Source organism: Pinus tabuliformis, chromosome J, assembly GCF_031772625.1.
Source record: "Pinus tabuliformis cultivar Carrire ecotype Pingquan chromosome J, CPIR1, whole genome shotgun sequence".
In the NCBI taxonomy this organism is placed as follows: domain Eukaryota; kingdom Viridiplantae; phylum Streptophyta; class Pinopsida; order Pinales; family Pinaceae; genus Pinus; species Pinus tabuliformis.
In genome coordinates, this window is record NC_142295.1 from 1459561348 (window position 1) to 1459581857 (window position 20510).

At 42.5% G+C, this 20510-nt stretch overlaps 1 protein-coding gene across 1 annotated transcript in view; it reads right to left on the reverse strand.

Annotated features, from left to right (window-relative positions):
* RHL1 (root hair initiation protein root hairless 1 (RHL1)) overlaps positions 1-20510 on the reverse strand; it is a 165020-nt gene that overhangs the window by 76065 nt on the left and 68445 nt on the right. The window contains 4 exon segments of the mRNA XM_089382025.1: positions 5373-5424; positions 5531-5560; positions 5746-5801; positions 5942-5981. Of these exon segments, the coding sequence (XP_089238151.1) occupies positions 5373-5424; positions 5531-5560; positions 5746-5801; positions 5942-5981 (178 nt within the window).

Sequence of the window (20510 nt, forward strand, 5' to 3'; positions counted from 1 at the left end):
GAGATGCATGTGTTTATAATTTCTACAGCAAATACAGGCATACCGTCTGCAAATGTGTAAATAAAGGCATCAACATTCATCCGGCTAAGCACTGCACCACGACGATCTGCAACGCATTAACAGCAATGTAGTTGACGATTTGACGGAACGAATCTGAAACAATAGCAGGGCATTTGGCGAAGGCACAACAAGTTCCTGATTCGAATTCTCGAACGAATCTTCATCGGGGTCCTTTCTGTCATCGTTGTCACCTGTCGTGGCAGAGTTGTCGTGGCAGCATTCTCAAGGGGACCGAATCTTGTCAATCTAAAGATTCTGAAACCAGACGTGATAACACGTGGGCTTATCCTAGTGGGTTACGTATTTTTGGGAGACAGTCTGGTATGTTATATAGCTTCTCTTTTTTGCATAGAGAAGTAATTATGGAGACCACGAATTGCTGGTAACCTACCCGTATCAATTCCTCAGTATATATATTTTCTTTTGATTCTTCAGAAAATAAAGATTTTTTTTGCATACACGTTAGTTTCTGGGCATACAAATATTCTCCAAGTTTCTCCCTGCCTAAGCCTCTCAGAGCGATTTTGGTTTTATTTGCACCAACACCTGTTAGATTTTTCCAGATTAGCCGGCATCTGCATTAAAATCCGTGCCGAATTTCTTTGGTGTTTTCTGTGTCTTGGGAAATGTGCAGATGGCTTCGCTAACCAATCTGATGTTGGAAGGCAGTCAGCGCTTTAATGGCACCAATTATAACATTTGGAAACAAAGAATGTTGACCATTTTTTAATATAGGCATCTTGACCAGCTCGTTTTGGGCAAAGAGCTCCGTCCTGGTACACCTGGTACAGATGAAGATAAGTTTGATGATCGAAATGGAGAGGTTGTTATGCTTCTCAAACTCTCTGTGACTGATGATCAGTTACCACAGATTCCTTCTGGCAAGACATATGCCGAAATCTGGCAACATTTGAAGGAAATGCACGAGACATCCGACAAGAGCAGAGCTTTCTTTCTAAAGAATCAGTTGTTCTCCATCATGATGGAAGAACATATGTCTTTACAGGAACATCTTAACAAGATTAAAGACATTCGATATCAGCTCGAAGCCATTGGTCGGACCATGGAGGAAGAAGATCTGGTAGTCATCACTCTGAAAAGTCTACCAAAACCTTATGATCACTTCATAGAAACACTCAACATTACCTCCACTAATGTAGATCTGAAGTTTCCGGAGTTATGCACCAAACTCATGCAGCAGGATCATTGGAAATAGCAGTTTGGTAGTAGTGCTTCATCAGCCTCCTCAGAAAATGCTTTTGCTGCCCAATATCAGTCCTCTCAGTCCTTTCAGCAGAAAGGTTCTTCTCATCATTCTGATCCCGCTAAGAAGAAAAATGTGCAGTGTAATTACTGTCACAAGTTCAGTCACATGAAGGAAGATTGCCGACAGAGGATTGCTTCTAAACAAAAGAAACAAGGAGGGTCTCATCAGACAGTAAATGTTGCAGAACATTCCGAGCAGAAGGAATCTGCCTTTTACGCCTTTATGGCTAAGAGGTCCTCAGATCATGTCCCGTCTTTTGCCTGGTACATTGACTCTGGTGCATCACGTCATTTCTCTCACAGGCGTGACTGGTTTATTGACTTCTCATCTTTCAGTGATTCCGTGGTATTCGGTGGAGGTGAGGAGTACACAGTGGTTGGCAGAGGTACAGTTCAGATCCAGTTTGGTGGGCGCACACTCATCTTCCTGAATGTGTACTATGTTCCTGGTATGGAAATTAATCTGTTGTCTGTCAGCCAGATTATGAGGAACTCTCCTCAGCTCGATGTGGTGTTCAGTGCACACAAGTGCTCCATTATTGACAGGGACACTCGTCTTACGGTTGTTGTTGGCCTAGAAGATCATGGCCTATACAGGCTTCTTGACACTGGTGATTCTCTAGAAGTGGCTCTAGCAGCTCGTATTTCTCCCATCAGCACTCTGTGGCATCAGAGATATGGGCATCTAAACATTCAGTATCTCTCTTAGCTATCTCGGGAGGGACTTGTGTCAGGGTTACCTGATATTCAGACTCAACAGTTGGGAGTGTGTGGCGCCTGTCAAGCTGGCAAGCAACATCGGTCTTCACTCAAGGATGGAGAATCTTAGCGCGCATCTAAGGTACTCCAGTTAATTCATGCTGATATTTGTGGTCCTATGAATACATCTTCTATTACTGGTTGCAAATATTTTTTGCTTATTGTAGATGATTTCAGTAGAAAGATGTGGGTGTACTTTCTAAAAAATAAATCTTATGTATTTAGTATCTTTCAGAAGTTTAAGTCCTTAGTTGAAAAAGAGTCTGGATGTAATATCATAACTCTTAATATCATAACTCTTAAGACAAATAATGGGGGGGAATTTTGTTCTTCTACTTTCTCCAACTTCTATGATACTCATGGCATCAAACGCCAGTTAACTACACCCTACACTTCTCAGCAAAACTGTGTTGTCGAACGTCGCAACCGTACGGTTGTTGAAATGGCTCGTTCCATGTTACAACACAAGAGTGTTTCGAACAAATTTTGGGCTGAAGCAGAGTTTACTGATGTCTATCTTCTTAACAGATCACCTACTCAGGTTAAGGGGAAGACTCCAGAAGAGGTTTGGTTTGGCCATAAGCCTAAGATCAGTCACCTCAAAGTGTTTGGCTCGGTTGCATATGTTTGGATTCCCACTGCTAAGCGCTCTAAGTTGGATTCCAAAAGCCAGAAACTCATGATGACAGGGTACAGTGATCACCACAAGGCCTATAGGCTAATAGATATAGACACTGGTCGTCTTAGCTTCAGTCGGGACGTAGTATTTAATGAAGACAGAGGGTTCTTTCAGTCTCCTTCTTCTGAGCAGTGTTCTGAGGATCCGCCTCACAGTGTTCTTCTTCCGTTAGGTCCACCTGATGGGAGGGATAATGCAGCATCAGTATTTGATGATGCACTACCTAACCTTCCTCCGAAAAATAATCCTCCTCTTGTTGTTCCTGTTGTTCCTGAGCCTCCTCCATCAACTCATGATATTGGTTCTTCTACTCTCCGGCCTAAATGGTGGGCTAAAACTATTGGTGATCTCCAAGATAATGAGCTCCTTGAAGGTAGAACTCCCAGAAATAAGAGCAAATAGCAGTGTACCGTAAATTTTGCTCTTATGGCTAACTTACACAGTGTTTTTGAGCCTCAAACCTATTCAGAGGCTAAGGGTATACCTGAGTGGGAACAAGCTATGGAAGCTGAATTCCAGAGTCTTCAGAAGAATCACACTTGGACCCTTTCTGATCTTCCTACAGGGAAGAAGCCCATTTGCTACAAATGGGTGTATAAAGTGAAATACAAAGCTGATGGAACCCTAGATAAGTATAAGGCTCACCTTGTTGCTCGAGGGTTCTCACAGAAGGAAGGCATAGACTATGAAGAGACCTTTGCTCCTATAGCCAAGATGAGTACCAGACGGCTTGTCCTTGCCTTAGCAGCTCAGTTCAATTGGAAAGTCCATCAAATGGATGTAAAGAGTGCCTTTTTGAATGGTGACTTATAGGAAGAAGTCTACATGACACAGCCTTCAGGATTTAAGGTTGTCGGTCAAGAACAGAAAGTCTGTAGACTAGTCAAAGCACTCTATGGTCTGAAACAAGCCCCTCGGGCTTGGTACATGAAAATTGACAAGTACCTAACAGATCATGGCTTTCAGCGGAGTCCATTTGATGCAAACCTGTATATCAAACATACTGGTGATGATATTCTGTTTGTGGTTGTCTATGTGGATGATCTTATCATTACTGGCAGTTCAGCACATTTGATCCATGGGATCAAACAGGATTTGTGCAGCACTTTTGATATGACAGATTTGGGACTTCTTCATTACTGTTTGGGAGTTGAAGTCTGGCAGACTGAGAACATCTTTCTCTCTCAGTCCAAGTATGCCAGAAATCTTGGGGACAGGTTCAAAATGCAAGATTGAAAACCTGCCACGACTCCTATGGAACCAGGGCTCAAACTTTCAGCTCAGTCATCCTCACCACTTGTGGATGAAACTTTATTCAGGGAATTAGTGGGCAGCCTCATCTACCTTACTGCCACTAGATCTGATATCAGTTTTGCAGTGAGCTACATTTCACGCTTCATGTCAGCTCCTGAGGCTAATCATTGGATAGCAACAAAGCGTGTGCTGCGTTATGTAAGAGGCACTCCTAATTATGGACTTTTGTACTCGGAGTTCAGATCCTACACTCAGTGGTTACACAAATTCAGACTGGGCTGGTTCAGTTGATGACCGTAAATCTACAGCTGGGTATGTGTTTAGTCTAGGATCTGGTGCTGTCACATGGACTAGTAAGAAGCAGCAGGTAGTGGCTCTCTCCTCAACAGAAGCAGAGTATCGGGGAGCAATTAAGGCATCTTGTGAGGCAGTTTGGCTTCGACGCATGCTTGTGGATATGCATGCTTCCTAGGCAGGTCCTACTCCCTTGTTCTGTGATAATCAGGGAGTGCTCAAACTCGCCAAGAATCCAGTCTTCCAAGAACAAATAAAGCATGTGGAAACCCATTGTCACTACATTCGACAGCTTGTTGAAGACGGATCCATTCAGTTGATGTATGTTCCCACAACGGAGCGGCCAGCAGACATCTTCACCAAGCCTCTTGGTCCTGATAAGTTTGTAAAACTCAGAGGGTCTATAGGTGTTGTAAATAGATTGAGCATTAAGGGAGGGTATTAGACTAATGCTTTTTTAGTGTTTAACGCTCATCTTTAGTGTTTAATGCTCATCTGTGATTGTAATTAGCAATTTCTTGTTAGAAATTCATTGTTTCTATATTCTTAGTAGAAACTTGCTGTTTCTGTAAATACAGTTGTATTATTTATTGAGCTTCATTGCTCATTGTAAATCAATTCAATACATTCATTGATTATCAGAGTACGTAATGTATTATGATGATAGGTCATGAGCAATATCAGTCTATTCGCAAAAAAGTTGTTCAGCGTCTAAAGAGCCACAAATTTCACACTAACCTAAAGTCACAATTCTTACCTTAGTTTTAAGGCACACACTATCATTTATATGCTGTTACAAGTTCGAGATTTAAGGTTATGTTGTTAAATCCCTTTATGTGTCGCTTTTCAAGTTGGTGTAGATAGTACCTACACTCGTATCTTTGCAAATTATGATGACAATGATTGTAAAGTATAACATTAAAAGGAAGTAAAAAACATATACTTTGATTAAGTACATACCAGTGCCTATACTCGTATCTTTGCAGATTATGATGACAATGATTGTAAAGTATAACATTATAAGGAAGTAAAAAAACATATACTTTGATTAAGTACATACCAGATGTACGCCTTACAACTTTCTTGGACTCTTTGGGCACTTCTTCTATAATCTGCAATTTCAATCTTTAGCACTTGCATCATTTCTATAAACTAACAGCAATTAAAATTAGAATTCAAGTAGTTAAAATAAATTAAAAAGGCCCAAGAAGACCATACATCCTCATCGCTCAGTTTCTCTTCTACATCCTGGAGAGAGATACAAGAACTCAATAGTCTAAGACAAGAAGCAAAGTACAACAAATGGTTGTATAAAAGAGTAAATATTAAATCAAACTATTATTTCAATTAAGGCTTTCATGTTTCTATATCTAGAATTTGAACCCAATACATCTTCAATGAATGGAAGGAAAATAGAAAGTTCATAAGCAGACCTTGGTTTTTTTAGATTTTCCCTTCAAATCTGTTGACCGTCTCCTCTGAGTTGACCCTGGCAACATGCTCACTACTTCAGAAAGAAAATAAGTTTTGAGACAAACTCTATATTTTCCATCTTCGAAAACAAGTCAATTTATAAACAACCGACTATTAACTTGAATAATATAGGTTGACCATAAAAGAACCACAAACCTTTGGTCCCTACTGGAGTCTTTTCACTTTTTTGTGAGCTCTGCAAAATGATAAGCATCAAAATAACTTCTTCCATTAGGAAGATATTTATATGATGTATGTTTTCTGTTGCTAGCAAAAACAGTATGCTATATCTACACCAAGAAAATAAAAATAGAAAAGGGCAGGCATGAAATGGAATTTTATCCTCGTATACTAATCCATGGCTCAAGCCTGGTCAATATTCAACTTACAACACAAGATGAACTTTTAGTCCATGGCTCAAGCCTGGTCCAATATTCAACTTACAACACAAGATGAACTTTTAGTCAAAAATGTGCAACTGGATATAAGTACTTATGAGAAAGGTTTGTTAAAAGAACACAAATAGAATGCAAAATAACTGCAATAACTCCCAGAAGTAAACTACAGAAATTTTAAGGATCTAGCAATTAATGCAATTCAAAATTTTCACCTCATTTACTTGAGGTTTCCCAGATCTAATCTCTGTGAACTTTCAATCTTAGAGCTGATCTGAAATATTATTTTATGGCAGTAATATTCACTTCCCTTCAACCCAATTTCACCTGGCATCCCAAGAGAATGAATACCATATTGAGTGCACTTCCATTCCACAATGCTACAGCCCTGGAACACTTTTCAAAGCATATAACAGATCTGAAATGTCTTATTATAGCAGATTATAACAGCAACAAATATGTTCTTTTATCTTCCAGATATGTGTTAAATCACTTCACCATTTCATTCATATGTTATGTCGAATCAGTATGAACAACAAGGGCAACCATGAAAATAACATAAGGTGAAAATTAAATCTGCAAGTAGACAATATTTGGACAGCTGGAAATGTCATATATATATATATATGAGAAAGTACATGTACATACCACAGTCACCAGTGTTATGACAAAGATAATACAAGTCAAGCCCTCCAAACCTTAGCTGGGGAAACCACAAGAAAACACTAGCCACCAACTTGTCCTAGTTAGGAATCACTCAACCAAAGATGGTCACTCGACCAAACATATGGTTAATAACCATTAGCAAGTGATTCCCTTATCTCTATTAGGCTAATCAGGGATTCGTTGATGAGGCTTTTTCTTGTTTGGACAATTTTGTGTTGCTTTAGGGGACATGGTTACTATTCACAAAGCTAATGATTGGCTTATTGTGTTGGATTCCCTCCTCACTGGATTGCTATCGCCTGGTCTCATATTCACTCGAGAGTTATAGTCAACTATCTAGGTATTTGGGTTGTTCCTAATATTGTCATGTGGCAATTGTTGATTTTTGTGTAGCATCGGGAGGTATTCCCGTATGCCAAGAAGTCACCTAAGTCAGCCTAGAAAAATTGTGAAAATTAAAATAAAAAATTTATTTTTGGGGTATCATGTAGGCTCAAAAAGGACAAGTCAGCCCACCATGAAAGGGTGTGTCCCTTGGTCAAAATTCAACCCATTTGACTTAAATATATACACGCTGTGACACTTCACTTTGAACATTCATCATCACATCCTCTCTCTTCTAGAGCAGCCACACATGTGAACAAAAAGAGGCCGAGTTGACTAAAATTTGACCAAGTTTGAGTTTGACTAGAGTTTACCACAATATGGATTTGACTGCAGACCTGTAACCACAGGCCAAGTTGACCGCATGACCGAGCTTGACTGCAGGCCAAAATTTGATTGTTTGACCAGCATTGACCTTTGTATTTTTGGCTGGTTTGACCAGCGTTGACTTTCTGGAAATTGACAGTTTGACTGGTATTTGGACTTGGATATTGGCACAAATTTCTAGACAATTTGATTTGTAAACCTTCCTGAAAAATAATTTCTCCTAGAAGAAAAGTTGATGGGTTTTCTCCCAATGTTGGGTTTCCTAGGGTAAAATTCTTGTCTCTATTTGTGCATGGTTGTCTCTTTATGATCTTACTGATTTCACTGCATTTACTGTGTAGATTTTGTGTGTATAATTGCTCAATGGTATCAGTGGCCTAGTTTTAAAATCCGGGAAGGTCGAACAGAAAATCAGTCAAACTGGCCAGTTAGCGGTTAGCTCCCTAAGATATCAAACCATCTCAGCGAATCCAATTGGTTGGTTGGTCAGAACCGATTGGGCAACAAATCAGCAGGTTTTGGTACCAAACCATCCAGTTTTGGTACCTAACCAATCATGACCAGCCGATTTTGTAAAAAACCGGTCAGTTAGGAAGCCAAATGGTTGGGCATGTTGATTGCAGGTAGTTTTTAGTAAACCATGGTAGGTTCCCTTCTAAATCTACCCCCCTAAGCTTATAAAAGGATGCCTAAGCTCCTATTTGCCTCACACATTTGATTTCTAGTGTTTGTGAGCATATGAGAGCTTGGACAGTTCTGCAACAACATGGAGTTTTGGAGCAACAACAAGAAGTTTGGTGTTTAACTTCCATGATCTTGGGTTTAGGATAGAATCTTAGAATCTCTGACGCTACCAAACCAAGGATCTCAACAGAACTACTTTGCACAGCGGAACAAATATAAAGTAGTAAATCACATATGCACAAATATACACAATTTTTAACAAAATATTGTACAATAATGTACAATCCAATCTTCGTTATATTAAACCAATCTGAATAATACAAGAGTCTATGGAATGCAAGATACAATGACAACCATGCTGCAAACTCTTGTCATATCTTGTCCTGACGATCCTTCGCTCCTGATCTGCTCTCTAGCTGCCCCTTAGTCCATCATAGGACAACACATAGAGTCTCTAGGAGGGTTGTCACCTGTCACTGCTGCACAATGAACACGAGCAGATCCAATCTACTCTCTAGGCTGGCCAATACCTGAGCTCCAATCTACCTTCTAGTAGCCTCTTTCGTCTATCAAAGAGCTACACATAGACTCAACAACTTCACCCAAACTTCAACTGTCACACCTCCTTTAGGACTGCTAGTCATGGGCTACTTTGGGTAGCCAACATACCAGGGTCAGTTGGAGAACACACTAGAGTGATAAGTCATTCATTTTGCTAGAGCGAGGTTGCTAAGCAAAGTTGAATCAGTGATCAGCAGCGAGGGGCAGTGAGTACGAGGCAGAGAGGCAAGGACGATACTGGGAGACCAGTGCAAAAGCAAAGAGAGCGAGAGCAGCAGCTAGTCCAGGGTACGCAGAGCCCAGCAGAGGCAGCGCAGAGCCCAAAGGGACTGCGTCATCCACGCAAAGGGCAGAGGGAGTGATGCAGAGGGTCCCAGAGACTGCGCAATGCCTCAAAGGGCTAACGCAAAGGGTCATGGGCTGACGCAGATTAGCAGGAGGCTGACGTAGTGGCCAGAAGTGCCAGCGCTGAGCTTCAGTTGTGCCAGAGAGGGTTTCATGGGATAGGTTTCTGAATACCTGTTTCCAAATATAAAGGTATTGTTGCTGTGTATTTTTCTTTGTCAGGTGAGCCGGTTAGGCACCTAGTTGTACTCAGAAAGACTGCATAATAATATAACCCTCAAAATAGTTGCAACTGTTTTCCCGCATTAGGCTTTTCCAGGGACATTTGTCCAAAAACAATGGTGTCACTTGTGTGCTTGTTTTCTTTCAGTTGATGATCTGTAGATGTTGTCACTGTATTGTGTTTATTTTGGTATTTAAATGTATTAAATAACTTGTTCGAATTTAAACAAGTAGAAGAAATAAACCAGCAGAATACAGAATAAATTCGTAATGGATAGACTTAGGAATTTCAACATGGTATCGGAGCATAGTTGCAGATCACAAGAAAACTGAAGGCATCAGCTAAGCAGAGCATCTACAGCATATTCAGATGTCCCGAGTGACAAAGCTGATCCTTGCAGAAAGTGACAGAGGAAGGAGTCACGCAGAGGGATTGTGTCATTAGTCTGGGCTAGAGAGAGGCCAGTGCAAAGGCTGAGGAAGGCAGAGTCAGGCTCATGCAGAGCCACGCAAAGGCCAGGAGGGCTGACGCAGTTGGCTGAGGGAGTTGATTTGTCGGTGTCGGGATTGCGCAGAGCCTAGAGGCTCAGTCCTTCAGTTGCTAGGGCATAGGAGGCTATGGGTAGTTTGCAAAGCGAAGTTGGTGGGGTACTGTGGTCAGAATAGTACCTAACAGGGCAAGACCAAGGTAGAGGGAGTTGCTGCCGAGGTGGATTTCTAGCCAGGGAATCTGGATCAGTGTTGTTGCATAGACGATCGGAGAGGGGCAACTTGACGTTGGCAGAAGGATTTCCAGGAGGGAAATCGAGACTCAGAGGGAGTCTAGAAGAGAACTTCCAGACGGGAAGTAGAGAGACTCAGCAGGAGTCGAACAGAGAACTTCCAGACGGGAAGTAGAGAGACTCAGTAGGAGTCGAACAGAGAACTTCCAGACGGGAAGTAGAGAGACTCAGCAGGAGTTGAACAAGGAACTTCCAGACGGGAAGTAGAGAGACTCAGCAGGAGCCGAACAGAGAACTTCCAGATGAGAAGTAGAGAGACTCAGCAGGAGTCAAATAAAGAACTTTCAGGCAGGAAGTAGAAAGACTCGGAGGAATCGACAGAGAAGAGCAGAGAGATGGCCGAGAATGGGTTGATGAATCAGGACAAGCTGGACGGAGCGTCCAACTCTGTTGTCTGGAAGGCCAGGATCCTGTCTATTCAATGTGCCATGAGTGCTCATGTGCCACTTGAGAGGAAGTGGGGAGACATCGAGTTGTAGTCAAGAGGACTACAGGCGATGAGGGGCAGGATTCTTGAGGTATCCAACCTCTTGGATTATACCTTGCTACAGGAGCCCTGAAGAGGAGTAGCAGGACCGGCAAATGTAGGTAGAGACGGATGTTGATGGGGCAGCAGAGAGTGCTACAGTGCAGGAGTCCTCGAGTAGCACGAGGCTAGCAGGCTGCAACAGTGCGAGAGGCACGGGAGTGTTGCACCAGTGCATGATGGCACAGAGAGGTGTGCAACAGTGCGAGATGCAAGGAGTTGTTGCAGTAGCGCAGATGCCAGTAGAGGGAGCACTTGTTAGCAGCAGAGAGAGCTTCAGCATCAGGAGTGTTTCTAGCCTAACAAGGATGTCAGAAGTTGGGTTGATCAGTTACTTACTTCTCAGTAACTGAGTTGTAGTGCAGTAGCACGATGCAGCATGATGAGAGGGGGATGTAGTGTAGATGCAGTGCTGAGAGGATGGACCAGCAGCAACACGGATGCAGAGGGAGTTGTCGTACGGATGCAGCAATGGCAGCAGTAGGGCCATGGGCACCAGTACAGGATGTAGCAGTGCAGAGGATGTTGGGCAGGGAGGCCTAGCATCAGCACAGGGACCGGTGCCCGATAATCAGTGTGATACTCAGTGAAGAGGGAGTGTTTATTTGGGGTAGCATCGGATGTGCTCTAGCCATGAAAATTGGTGGAGAGGCTAAAGCACATGAGATCTCCGAGACCCAGAAATGGTTTGGACAGATTGTACCCAGTTTGGGAGATATTAAAATAATTAATATTTTTAATGGAGTTCCTAAGTCTAAATTTAGGAGAAATAAAATATTAATGGGTATTAATATAAAACTGGGTTAGAAGGTTCCAAAAGTCATGGATCAAGCCAAATCTAATCTTAGTCGTTGATTATAGATTTAATCTCGGTCGTTGAAGGACAAACGAGAAAAGTATAAGAGGAGGCTTGAGGGTCAGTTGGAGAACACCAGAGTGATCAGTCATTCATTTTGCTAGAGCTGGGTTGCTAAGAAAAGTTGAATCAGTGATCAACTTCGAGGGGCAGTGAGTACGAGGCAGAGAGGCAAGGACAATACTGGGGACCAGCGCAGAAGCAGAGAGAGCGAGAGCAGCAGCCAGTCCAGGCTACACAGAGCCTAGCAAAGGCAGCGCAGAGCCTAGAGTGATTGTAACATCCACGCAGAGGGCAAAGGGAGTGACGCAAAGGGTCCCAGAGGTTCCGCAGTTCCTCAGAGGGCTAACGCAGTGAGTCTTAGGGCTGACCAAGGTCAGCAAGAGGCTAACGCAGTGGCCACAAGGGCCAACACTGAGCTTCAGTTGTGCCAAAGAGGGTTTCGTGGGATAGGTTTTTTGAATACCTGTTTCCAAATATAGAGGTATTGTTGTCGTGTATTTTTCTCTGTCGGGAGAGCCGCTTAGGCACCCAGTTGTACTTAGAAATACTGCATAATAATATAACCCTCACAATAGTTGCACCGGTTTTCCTGCATTGGGTTTTTCTGGGGACATTTGTCCAAAAATAATGGTGTCACTTGTGTGCGTGTTTTCTTTCAGTTGATGATCTGTAGATGTTGTGACTGTATTGTGTTTATTTTGGTATTTAAACAAGTAGAAGAAATAAACCAGTAGAATACAGAATAAATTCCTAACAGATAGACTTAGGAATTTCAACAAACACATGGCTCCCACAAGCTGCAACAACTCTGTCCACACTAGGACACAATCCCCAACATTAAATCAACATGGATCTAACAATCAACACATACCTGCATTCATCTTGGACTGAGGTTCTATTTGTGGTCTGGTTAGGGCAAGACATAGGTCCAAGTCAACCCTTCAAAACAACCCCAAGGACCTCTTTTCCACTACAGCTAGGGTCCTTCAAGTTCCCTTCTTTCTCGTTGTTGTTTAGGGCTCATAATTAGCCCCAAACCAACCTCGCTTGACCTCTGTTTAGGCTTGCGGCCTACTTCCTCTGGTCTCTAGGGCTATGACTTCATAAACTGGAACATAACTCCCTCAAAACCTCACCATTACACCTCTGGAATCTATCCAATAAATGCGACTGTCTCACAGCTCAAAAATCAGACTTGCAAGAGGAGAAATTCATCCTTACTCAGCCCAGAATTGACCCTTATGCCTGCAGTTGTCCTCCTATACTAATTCGGCATCCTCATAGGTGCAAACATGCCCTAAAACAGACCCAATCACCACTGTCCTTCTCCTTGTGAGCTCGGTTGCCTTCCTGAGTTAGATTGTCTATGAAATGATGTGCTTGGATGCCCTAAATGAGCCTCACATACCTTTTATTTATACACATAAGAAGGGTCAACGTGTTGATTTAGGGTAGCATCGGATGTGCTCTAGCCATGAAAATTGGTGGAGAGGCTAAGGCACATGAGATCTCCAATACCCAGAAAGAGTTTGGACAGATTCTAAACAGTTTGGGAGATATTAAAATAAGTTAAAATTTTAAATGGAGTCCCTAAGTCTAACTTAGGAAAAATAAAATATTAATGTGAATTAATATAAAACTGTGTTAGAATGGTCCAAAAGTCATGGATCAAGCCAGATCTAATCTTAGCCGTTGATTAGGGACTTAATCTCGGTCGTTAAAATGTCAACGAGAAAAGTATAAGAGGAGGCTTGAGGGTCACTTGGAGAATACACCAAGAGATTAAGATTTCAACTTTCTGGGGATGGGTTTGCTGAGAAAGTTGAGAGAGTGATCTGGAGTTGCAGCTGAGGGGCAGTGAATACAGAAGCAGAGAGGCAGAGATAGTATCGAGAGGATCAACGGAACAACTGAGAAAGCTGACGCAGAGTACAGAAGCCGAAACAGCCGGGAACTATCGAGAAAGCTGACGCAGAGGGCAGAAGCCAGAACTACCGGGAATAGCCGAAACTACCGGAACAGCTGGGAAAGCTGACACAAAGGGCAGAAGTCAGAACAGCCAGGAACAGCCAGAACTACAGGGAAGGTTGACGTAGAGGGCAGAAGCTGGAACTGCTAGGAACAGCCAGGAACTGCCGGAAAAGTCGGGAAAGCTGACGCAGAGGGCAGAAGCCGAAACTACCGGGAAAGCTGAAGTAGAGGGCAGAAGAGGTTGACGTTGGGGTTTTTCGTGGGGCAAATTGGAGCTGAGGAGCTGCCGGAGTGTTTATCCAGGGTTTCAGCCAGAGCATCTGTCTCCGAAGGAGAGGTACTACTGCCAAGACTATTCTCTGTTGGGTGAGTCGATTTTGGCACCCAAATTATATTCAGAAATTGTATAATAATAAAACCCTCAGATAGTTGCACTGGTTTTCCCACATTGGGTTTTTCCGGGGACATTGGTCAAAAAACAACGGTGTCACTTGTGTGCTTGTTTTGTTTCCTTCAATTGATGATCTGTAATATGTTGAGCATGTACTTGTATTTATTTCCAGTGTTTACATGGTAAATAACTTGTTAATTAATAGAACAAGTAGGTAGGAATAAATCAGAAAGTACATGAATGGTTTCTAACGGGTTAGACTTAGAAATTCCAACATCGTATCAGAGGGTGGTTGCAGATCACAGGAGAACTGAGGACATCAACCGAGCAAAGCAGCAGCAGCAGAAAACAGTGTCCTGAGTGATAGAAGTTGTTCCTAGCAGAGAAGCAACAAGGAAGGGATGACGCAGTGCTTGCGTCATCAAGTTTAAGCCAGGAAGAGGATCAACACAGTGGCAGAGGGGAGCAGACTCGACCTATGCAGTGCCTTGTCATCTTTCTCAGTCGGGAAGGATTGATGCACGTGGCCAGGAGGTGCAAATTTTGGTTGTTGCCGGGATTGCGCAGAGCCTAGAAGCTCTAACCTTCAGTTTGTTGGGGCTTAGGAGACTGTGGGTAAGTTGCAAAGTGAAGCTGGTGGGGTACAGTAGTCAGAACAATACTTAACAAGGCAACACCAAGGTAGAGGGTGTTGCTGCCGAGGTAGATTTCTATCCAAGGAATCCAAATCAGTGTTGTTGTTGTACAGACGATCAAAGAGGGGCAACTTGACGTTGGCAGAAGGATTTCCAGATGGGAAATCGGGACTCAGAGGGAGTCCAGAAGAGAACTTCCAGACGGGAAGTGGAGAGACTCAGAAGGAGTCGAACCGAGAACTTCCAGACGGGAAGTAGAGAGACTCAGCAAGAGTCGAACCGAGAACTTCCAGACGAGAAGTAGAGAGGTTCAATAGGAGTCGAACAGAAAACTTCCAGACGACAAGTGGAGAGACTCGGTAGGAGTCGAACAGAGAACTTCCAGGCAAGAAGTAGAGAGACTCGGAGGAGTCAACAAAGGAGAAAAATGATGACTGTGCCATGAGTGCTCACATGCCACTTGGGCCAAAGTGGGGAGACATCTCGCTGTAGTCAGACGGACTACAGGCGATGAGGGGCAAGATCCTTGAGGAACCAAGCCTCTTGGATTAGACCTTGCTACAAGAGCCCCAAAGAGGAGTAGTAAGATTGGCGGATGTCAATAGAGATGGATGCAGATGAAGCGACAGAGGGAGCTACAGTGCAGGATTCCCAAGACAGCACGAGGCTAGCAGGCTACAACAGTGCGAGAGGCACAGGGGTGTTGCACCAGTGCAAGATGGCACAAAGAGGTGTGCAAAGGTGCGAGATGCACAGAGTTGTTGCAGCAGTGCAGAGGTCAGAGAGGGAGCACTTGTCAGTGACAGAGGGAACTTCAGCATCAAAAGTGTTTCTAGCTTGACGGAGATTTCAGAGTTGGGAGATCAATTACTTACTTCTCAGTAACTGAGTTGCAATGCAGCAGTTAGCAGTGGTAGTACTATGGGCAACACGATGCAGCATGATGAGGGAGTTGTTGTACGGATGCAACAGTGGAAGTGGCAGGGCCATGGGTAGCAGTACAGAATGCAGCAGTACAGAGGATGTTGGGCAGCAGGCCTAGCATCAGCATAGGGACCGATGCCGGATGATCAGAGTGATGCTCAGTGAGGAGTATTACTAGAGCACAGTTCTCGCTAAGAGGGAGTGTTGATTTGGGGTAGCATCAAATGTGCTCTAGCCATGAAAATTGGTGGAGAGGCTAAGGCACATGAGATCTCCAATACCCAGAAAGGGTTTGGGTAGATTCTAAACAGTTTGGGAGATATTAAAATAATTAATATTTTTAATGGAGTCCCTAAATCTAACTTAGGGAAAATAAAATATTAATGTGAATTAATATAAAACTGTGTTAGAATGGTCCAAAAGTCATGGATCAAGCCAAATCTAATCTTAGCCATTGATTAGGGACTTAATCTCAGTCGTTGATTTGTCAACGAGAAAAGTATAAGAGGAGGCTTGAGGGTCACTTAGAGAATACACCAAGAGATCAAGATTTTAACTTTCTGGGGTTGGGTTTGCTGAGAAAGTTGAGAGAGTGATCTGGAGTTGCAGCTGGGGGCAGTGAATACAAAAGCAGAGAGGCAGAGATAGTGCTGAGAGGATCAGCGGAACAACCGAGAAAACTGACGCAGAGTGCAAAAGCCGCAACTGTCGGGAACAGCGGGAATAGCTGGGAAAGCTGACGCAGAGGGCAGAAGCCGGAACTGCCGGGAATAGCCGGAACAGTCGAGAAAGATGACACAGAGGGCAGAAGCCAGAACTACTAGGAACAGCGAGAACTGCTTGGAACAGTCGGAACTGTCGGGAAAGCTGACGCATATGGCAGAAGCCGAAACTGCCGTGAACAGTCAAAACTGTCGAGAACAGCCGGAACTGCCAGGAAAGATGATGCAGAGGGCAGAAGCCAGAACTGCTGGGAACTACCAGAACAGTCGGGAAAGTTGACGCAGAGGGCAGAAGCTGAAACTGCCGGGAACGCTGATGCAGAGGGCAGAAGACGCTGATGCTGGGGTTTTTCGTGGGGCAAATTGGAGCTGAGGAGCTGCCGGAGTGTTTATCCGGGGTTTCAGCCGGAGCATCTGTCTCCGAAGGAGAGGTACTACTGTCGAGATTATTCTCTGTTGGGTGAGCCGGTTTTGGCACCCAGATTGTATTCAAAAACTGCATAATAATAAAACCCTCAGATAGTTGCACCGGTTTTCCTGCATTGGGTTTTTCCGGGGACATTGTTCCAAAAACAACAATGTCACTTGTGTGGTTGTTTTGTTTCTTTCAGTTGATGATCTGTAATGTGTTGAGCATGTACTTGTATTTATTTCCAGTATTTACATGGTAAATAACTTGTTAATTAACAAAACAAGTAGGTAGGAATAAATCAGAAAGTACATGAAGGGTTTCTAATGGGCTAGACTTAGAAATTCCAACACAACGAATAGACATGTCTTTTGAACAAATCACTTCAAGCCTACATGACTTGAATGCCCAAAAACCCATTGTCAACTTCAAAAATTCATAACTCCATTTCTACAACTCAGAATCGGATGATTTTCGTTGCGTCAGATTCATCTCGACGAGAGTTATCATCCTCATCCATCACATGTCAAAATGTGTCCATGGTTTTCGCCCAAATCACGATGGGTGGAAAACCCAAGCTTGGGTTCCCAAGTCCACAAGTGACCCTGGTGGTGCTCCACCCTCCAAACCCAAAACCCTAGGGCTTGGAGTACCTCCCAAGCTACTCAAAAATCAACATTTGGGTTCTTTTTCAACTTGGAGTTGGTTTGGAGTTGTCTAGTGGAGTTGAGGGTGTTGATCCCAATGCAGATCTGGTAGTTGAACCAAGAGCTAAAGGAAGTCAACCAACAATACCAAGCATAGCACATGGTGACTTGTGAGGGAAGCAATAGTCGTGCAACTCGGCGAACTCGTGCTTCTAGTTCTATTAGGCCTAGTGTTGTTGCTCATGCTACTATTAGTACTGTTATTGAGGCAAGAGAGGAGTTTGTGGAGACCTCGAACGCTGAGTTAGATGATGTTTATGTGGCTCCTAGTGATGATCCCATGTGTAGTAGTGGTGATGAGTTTGATGAGTCATCATGTTGATCAGTGATATGTAGTAGGCTAGTGGCCTAAAAGCTTGAGTTGTAGCATTTTTTTGGACTCTAGAGGCCATTTAGAGCCTCATTATAGCATTGTTTTCGGACTTTAAAGGCCATCTAGAGCCTCATTGGTTATGTAATTTGTCAATGATATCATTGATATGTATTGAAGTCAGTGCCATTTTGATATATGCACCCTTACATGATATATAGATGAGAAGACTTTCCATATTGTCTCTAATAGTTTGGAATCATGGTTTGTAATCTTAAAAATAAGTTTTTTCATTAAAATTAATTATTTTATGTAATTTTTCCAATTCTGATTTATTGAATCTGTTTTGATTCGTTTTTGGTTGAAATCATGGTTAGATAGGCGGTCGATTCGAAACCCAGTTCCTGTTTTTAAAACTATGATCAGTGGCATGAGATAAATTGTTTAAAGATCATCATGTAGTAATTATCAAATCAGAAAATTGGTTTCTACTATACATCTTGTAGAAAATTCAATCTGTTTTGATTCGTTTTTGGTTGAAATCATGGTTAGATAGGCGGTCGGTTCGAAACCCAGTTCCTGTTTTTAAAACTATGATCAGTGGCATGAGATAAATTGTTTAAAGATCATCATGTAGTAATTATCAAATCAGAAAATTGGTTTCTACTGTACATCTTGTAGAAAATTCAACATGGTGTCAGAGATTTATTGCAAGAGCAACCACTAAATTCAGCCTACGAGATAGAGTGCTCAACAACTTGACTAGATTTTTTGAGCCAAATGATCCCAAGTCTCAAAATGGAAGACAAGTTTCAAAAGGAAGCTATTCTAGAGCCAGAGGGAGCTAAGGAGAAAGTTTTTATTTCAGCTCTTTCAAGTTTCAAGCACTATTACCAACTGTTAGAAAATTATATATTATAGAGCAATGGAACACATAAAATATTGCAGAAATATAAACACAGAAAACGCACAAAACAAGAGAGACACAGATATACGTGGTTCACCCAGTTTGGGCTACGTCCACCCCGAACAGCCAATCCTTCCTTTCTATTATCCAGCAAAATGAAGAGACACAACCTACAGCAAATCCGCTGTAATATCCTTTGTTTTCTCTCACAGCCTCACCTCTCTGTTTCTCGCTCACAGAGTACACATCTATATCACAGCCTCAAATACAATACCCTCATACAAAGAGAGGGGTTGCCTTCTAGGGCAAAAAACCCTAAACTAAACATAAGTTCTACCGTCAAATCATCTGCCTAATGAACGGCCCAGATTGACTAGAAATTACTATACTTTTACAAGGCAATTTTACATCTGTTTTTAGCTTCGGGGGCGCTGCCCCCGAGCCCCCGAACCCCCGCGGGGGGGACAAGTTCCCCCGCACCCCCCCAGTGGAGGGGTGTACAAACTTCCTTGAGTATACATCCGGCTGAAACAAAGACCTCTGAACAATCATGCTCCACACACAACAATCTCCCACTTGGAGAATGATTGTAGAAACTCCATCGCTGCTTCATTTGTTGGACAATGACTCCTCTTTGGACCTGGCTGTTTCTCATCTTCATTGTCATGCTTGAAGACCAATTGAAACTGAGCATATTCTCAGTTTCTCCCTGGTTACAACTTTTGTTAGCATATCTGCAGGATTCTGGCTAGTGTGTATCTTTTCCAGCTTCAACTCTCCATCTTCCAACATTGATCGTATGAAATGGTACTTGAGCTGTATGTGTTTAGTCCTGGAATGAAATGTTGAGTTCTTTGCAAGATGAATGGCACTTTGGCTATCACTGTATAACGTGCCCATATCATGCTCCCTACCCAATTCACCCATAAACCTTTGTAACCAAAACATTTCTTTACTAGCCTCTGTAGCAGCAACATACTCTGCTTCTGTTGTTGAAAGTGCAACAACACTTTGGATTTTTGAAATCCAACTGACAGCTATTCCACCAACAGTAAATACATATCCTGTAGTGCTCCTCCTGTTATCCCTCTCACCTGCCATATCTGCATCAACATATCCCTATAGAGAAATGTTTGCACCACCAAAGCATAATGATTGATTTGTGGTACCTTTCAAATATCTGAGAATCCATTTCACTGCCATCCAATGTTCCTTTCCTGGATTGTTCATGTACCTGCTTACAACTCCCACTGCATGTGCAATATCAGGCCTTGTGCAGACCATTACATACATTAAGCTTCCAACTGCTGATGCATATGGAACTTTAGACATATAATCCATGTCTTCTTGTGTCTTTGGGCACATTTCCTTACTAAGTTTGAAATGGCTAGCAAAAGGTGTACTAACTGGTTTTGCATTGTGCATATTAAATCTTTTCAACACCTTTTGTATGTACTCATTCTGAGACAATGTTAATTTGCGATTTTTCCTGTCTCTTGTGATTCTCATACCAAGGATTTGTTTTGCAGCTTCCAAATCCTTCATTGCAAATGAATTTGCCAATTTTCTTTTGAGTACATTTATTTCCTGCATGTTAGATCCTGCAACAAGCATGTCATCCACATACAATAACAATATAATATAGCTGCCATCATTTTGCTTTTTCAGATAAACACAATGATCAGAGTGACATCTAGTATAACCTTGTTCAGACATAAACTTGTCAAATTTTAGATACCACTGCCTTGGAGCCTGTTTTAAGCCATACAAGCTCTTCTTCAACCTGCACACTAGTTTCTCCTTCCCTTTCACCTCATATCCTTGTGGCTGTTGCATATATATCTCTTCCTCCAAATCCCCATGGAGAAAGTCTGTCTTTACATCTAACTGCTCAAGATGCAAATCTTCAGCTGCTACAAGACTTAAAATAGTTTTTATTGAAGTCATTTTAACAACAGGAGAAAATATTTCATCAAAATTAATACCTTTCTTCTGTGC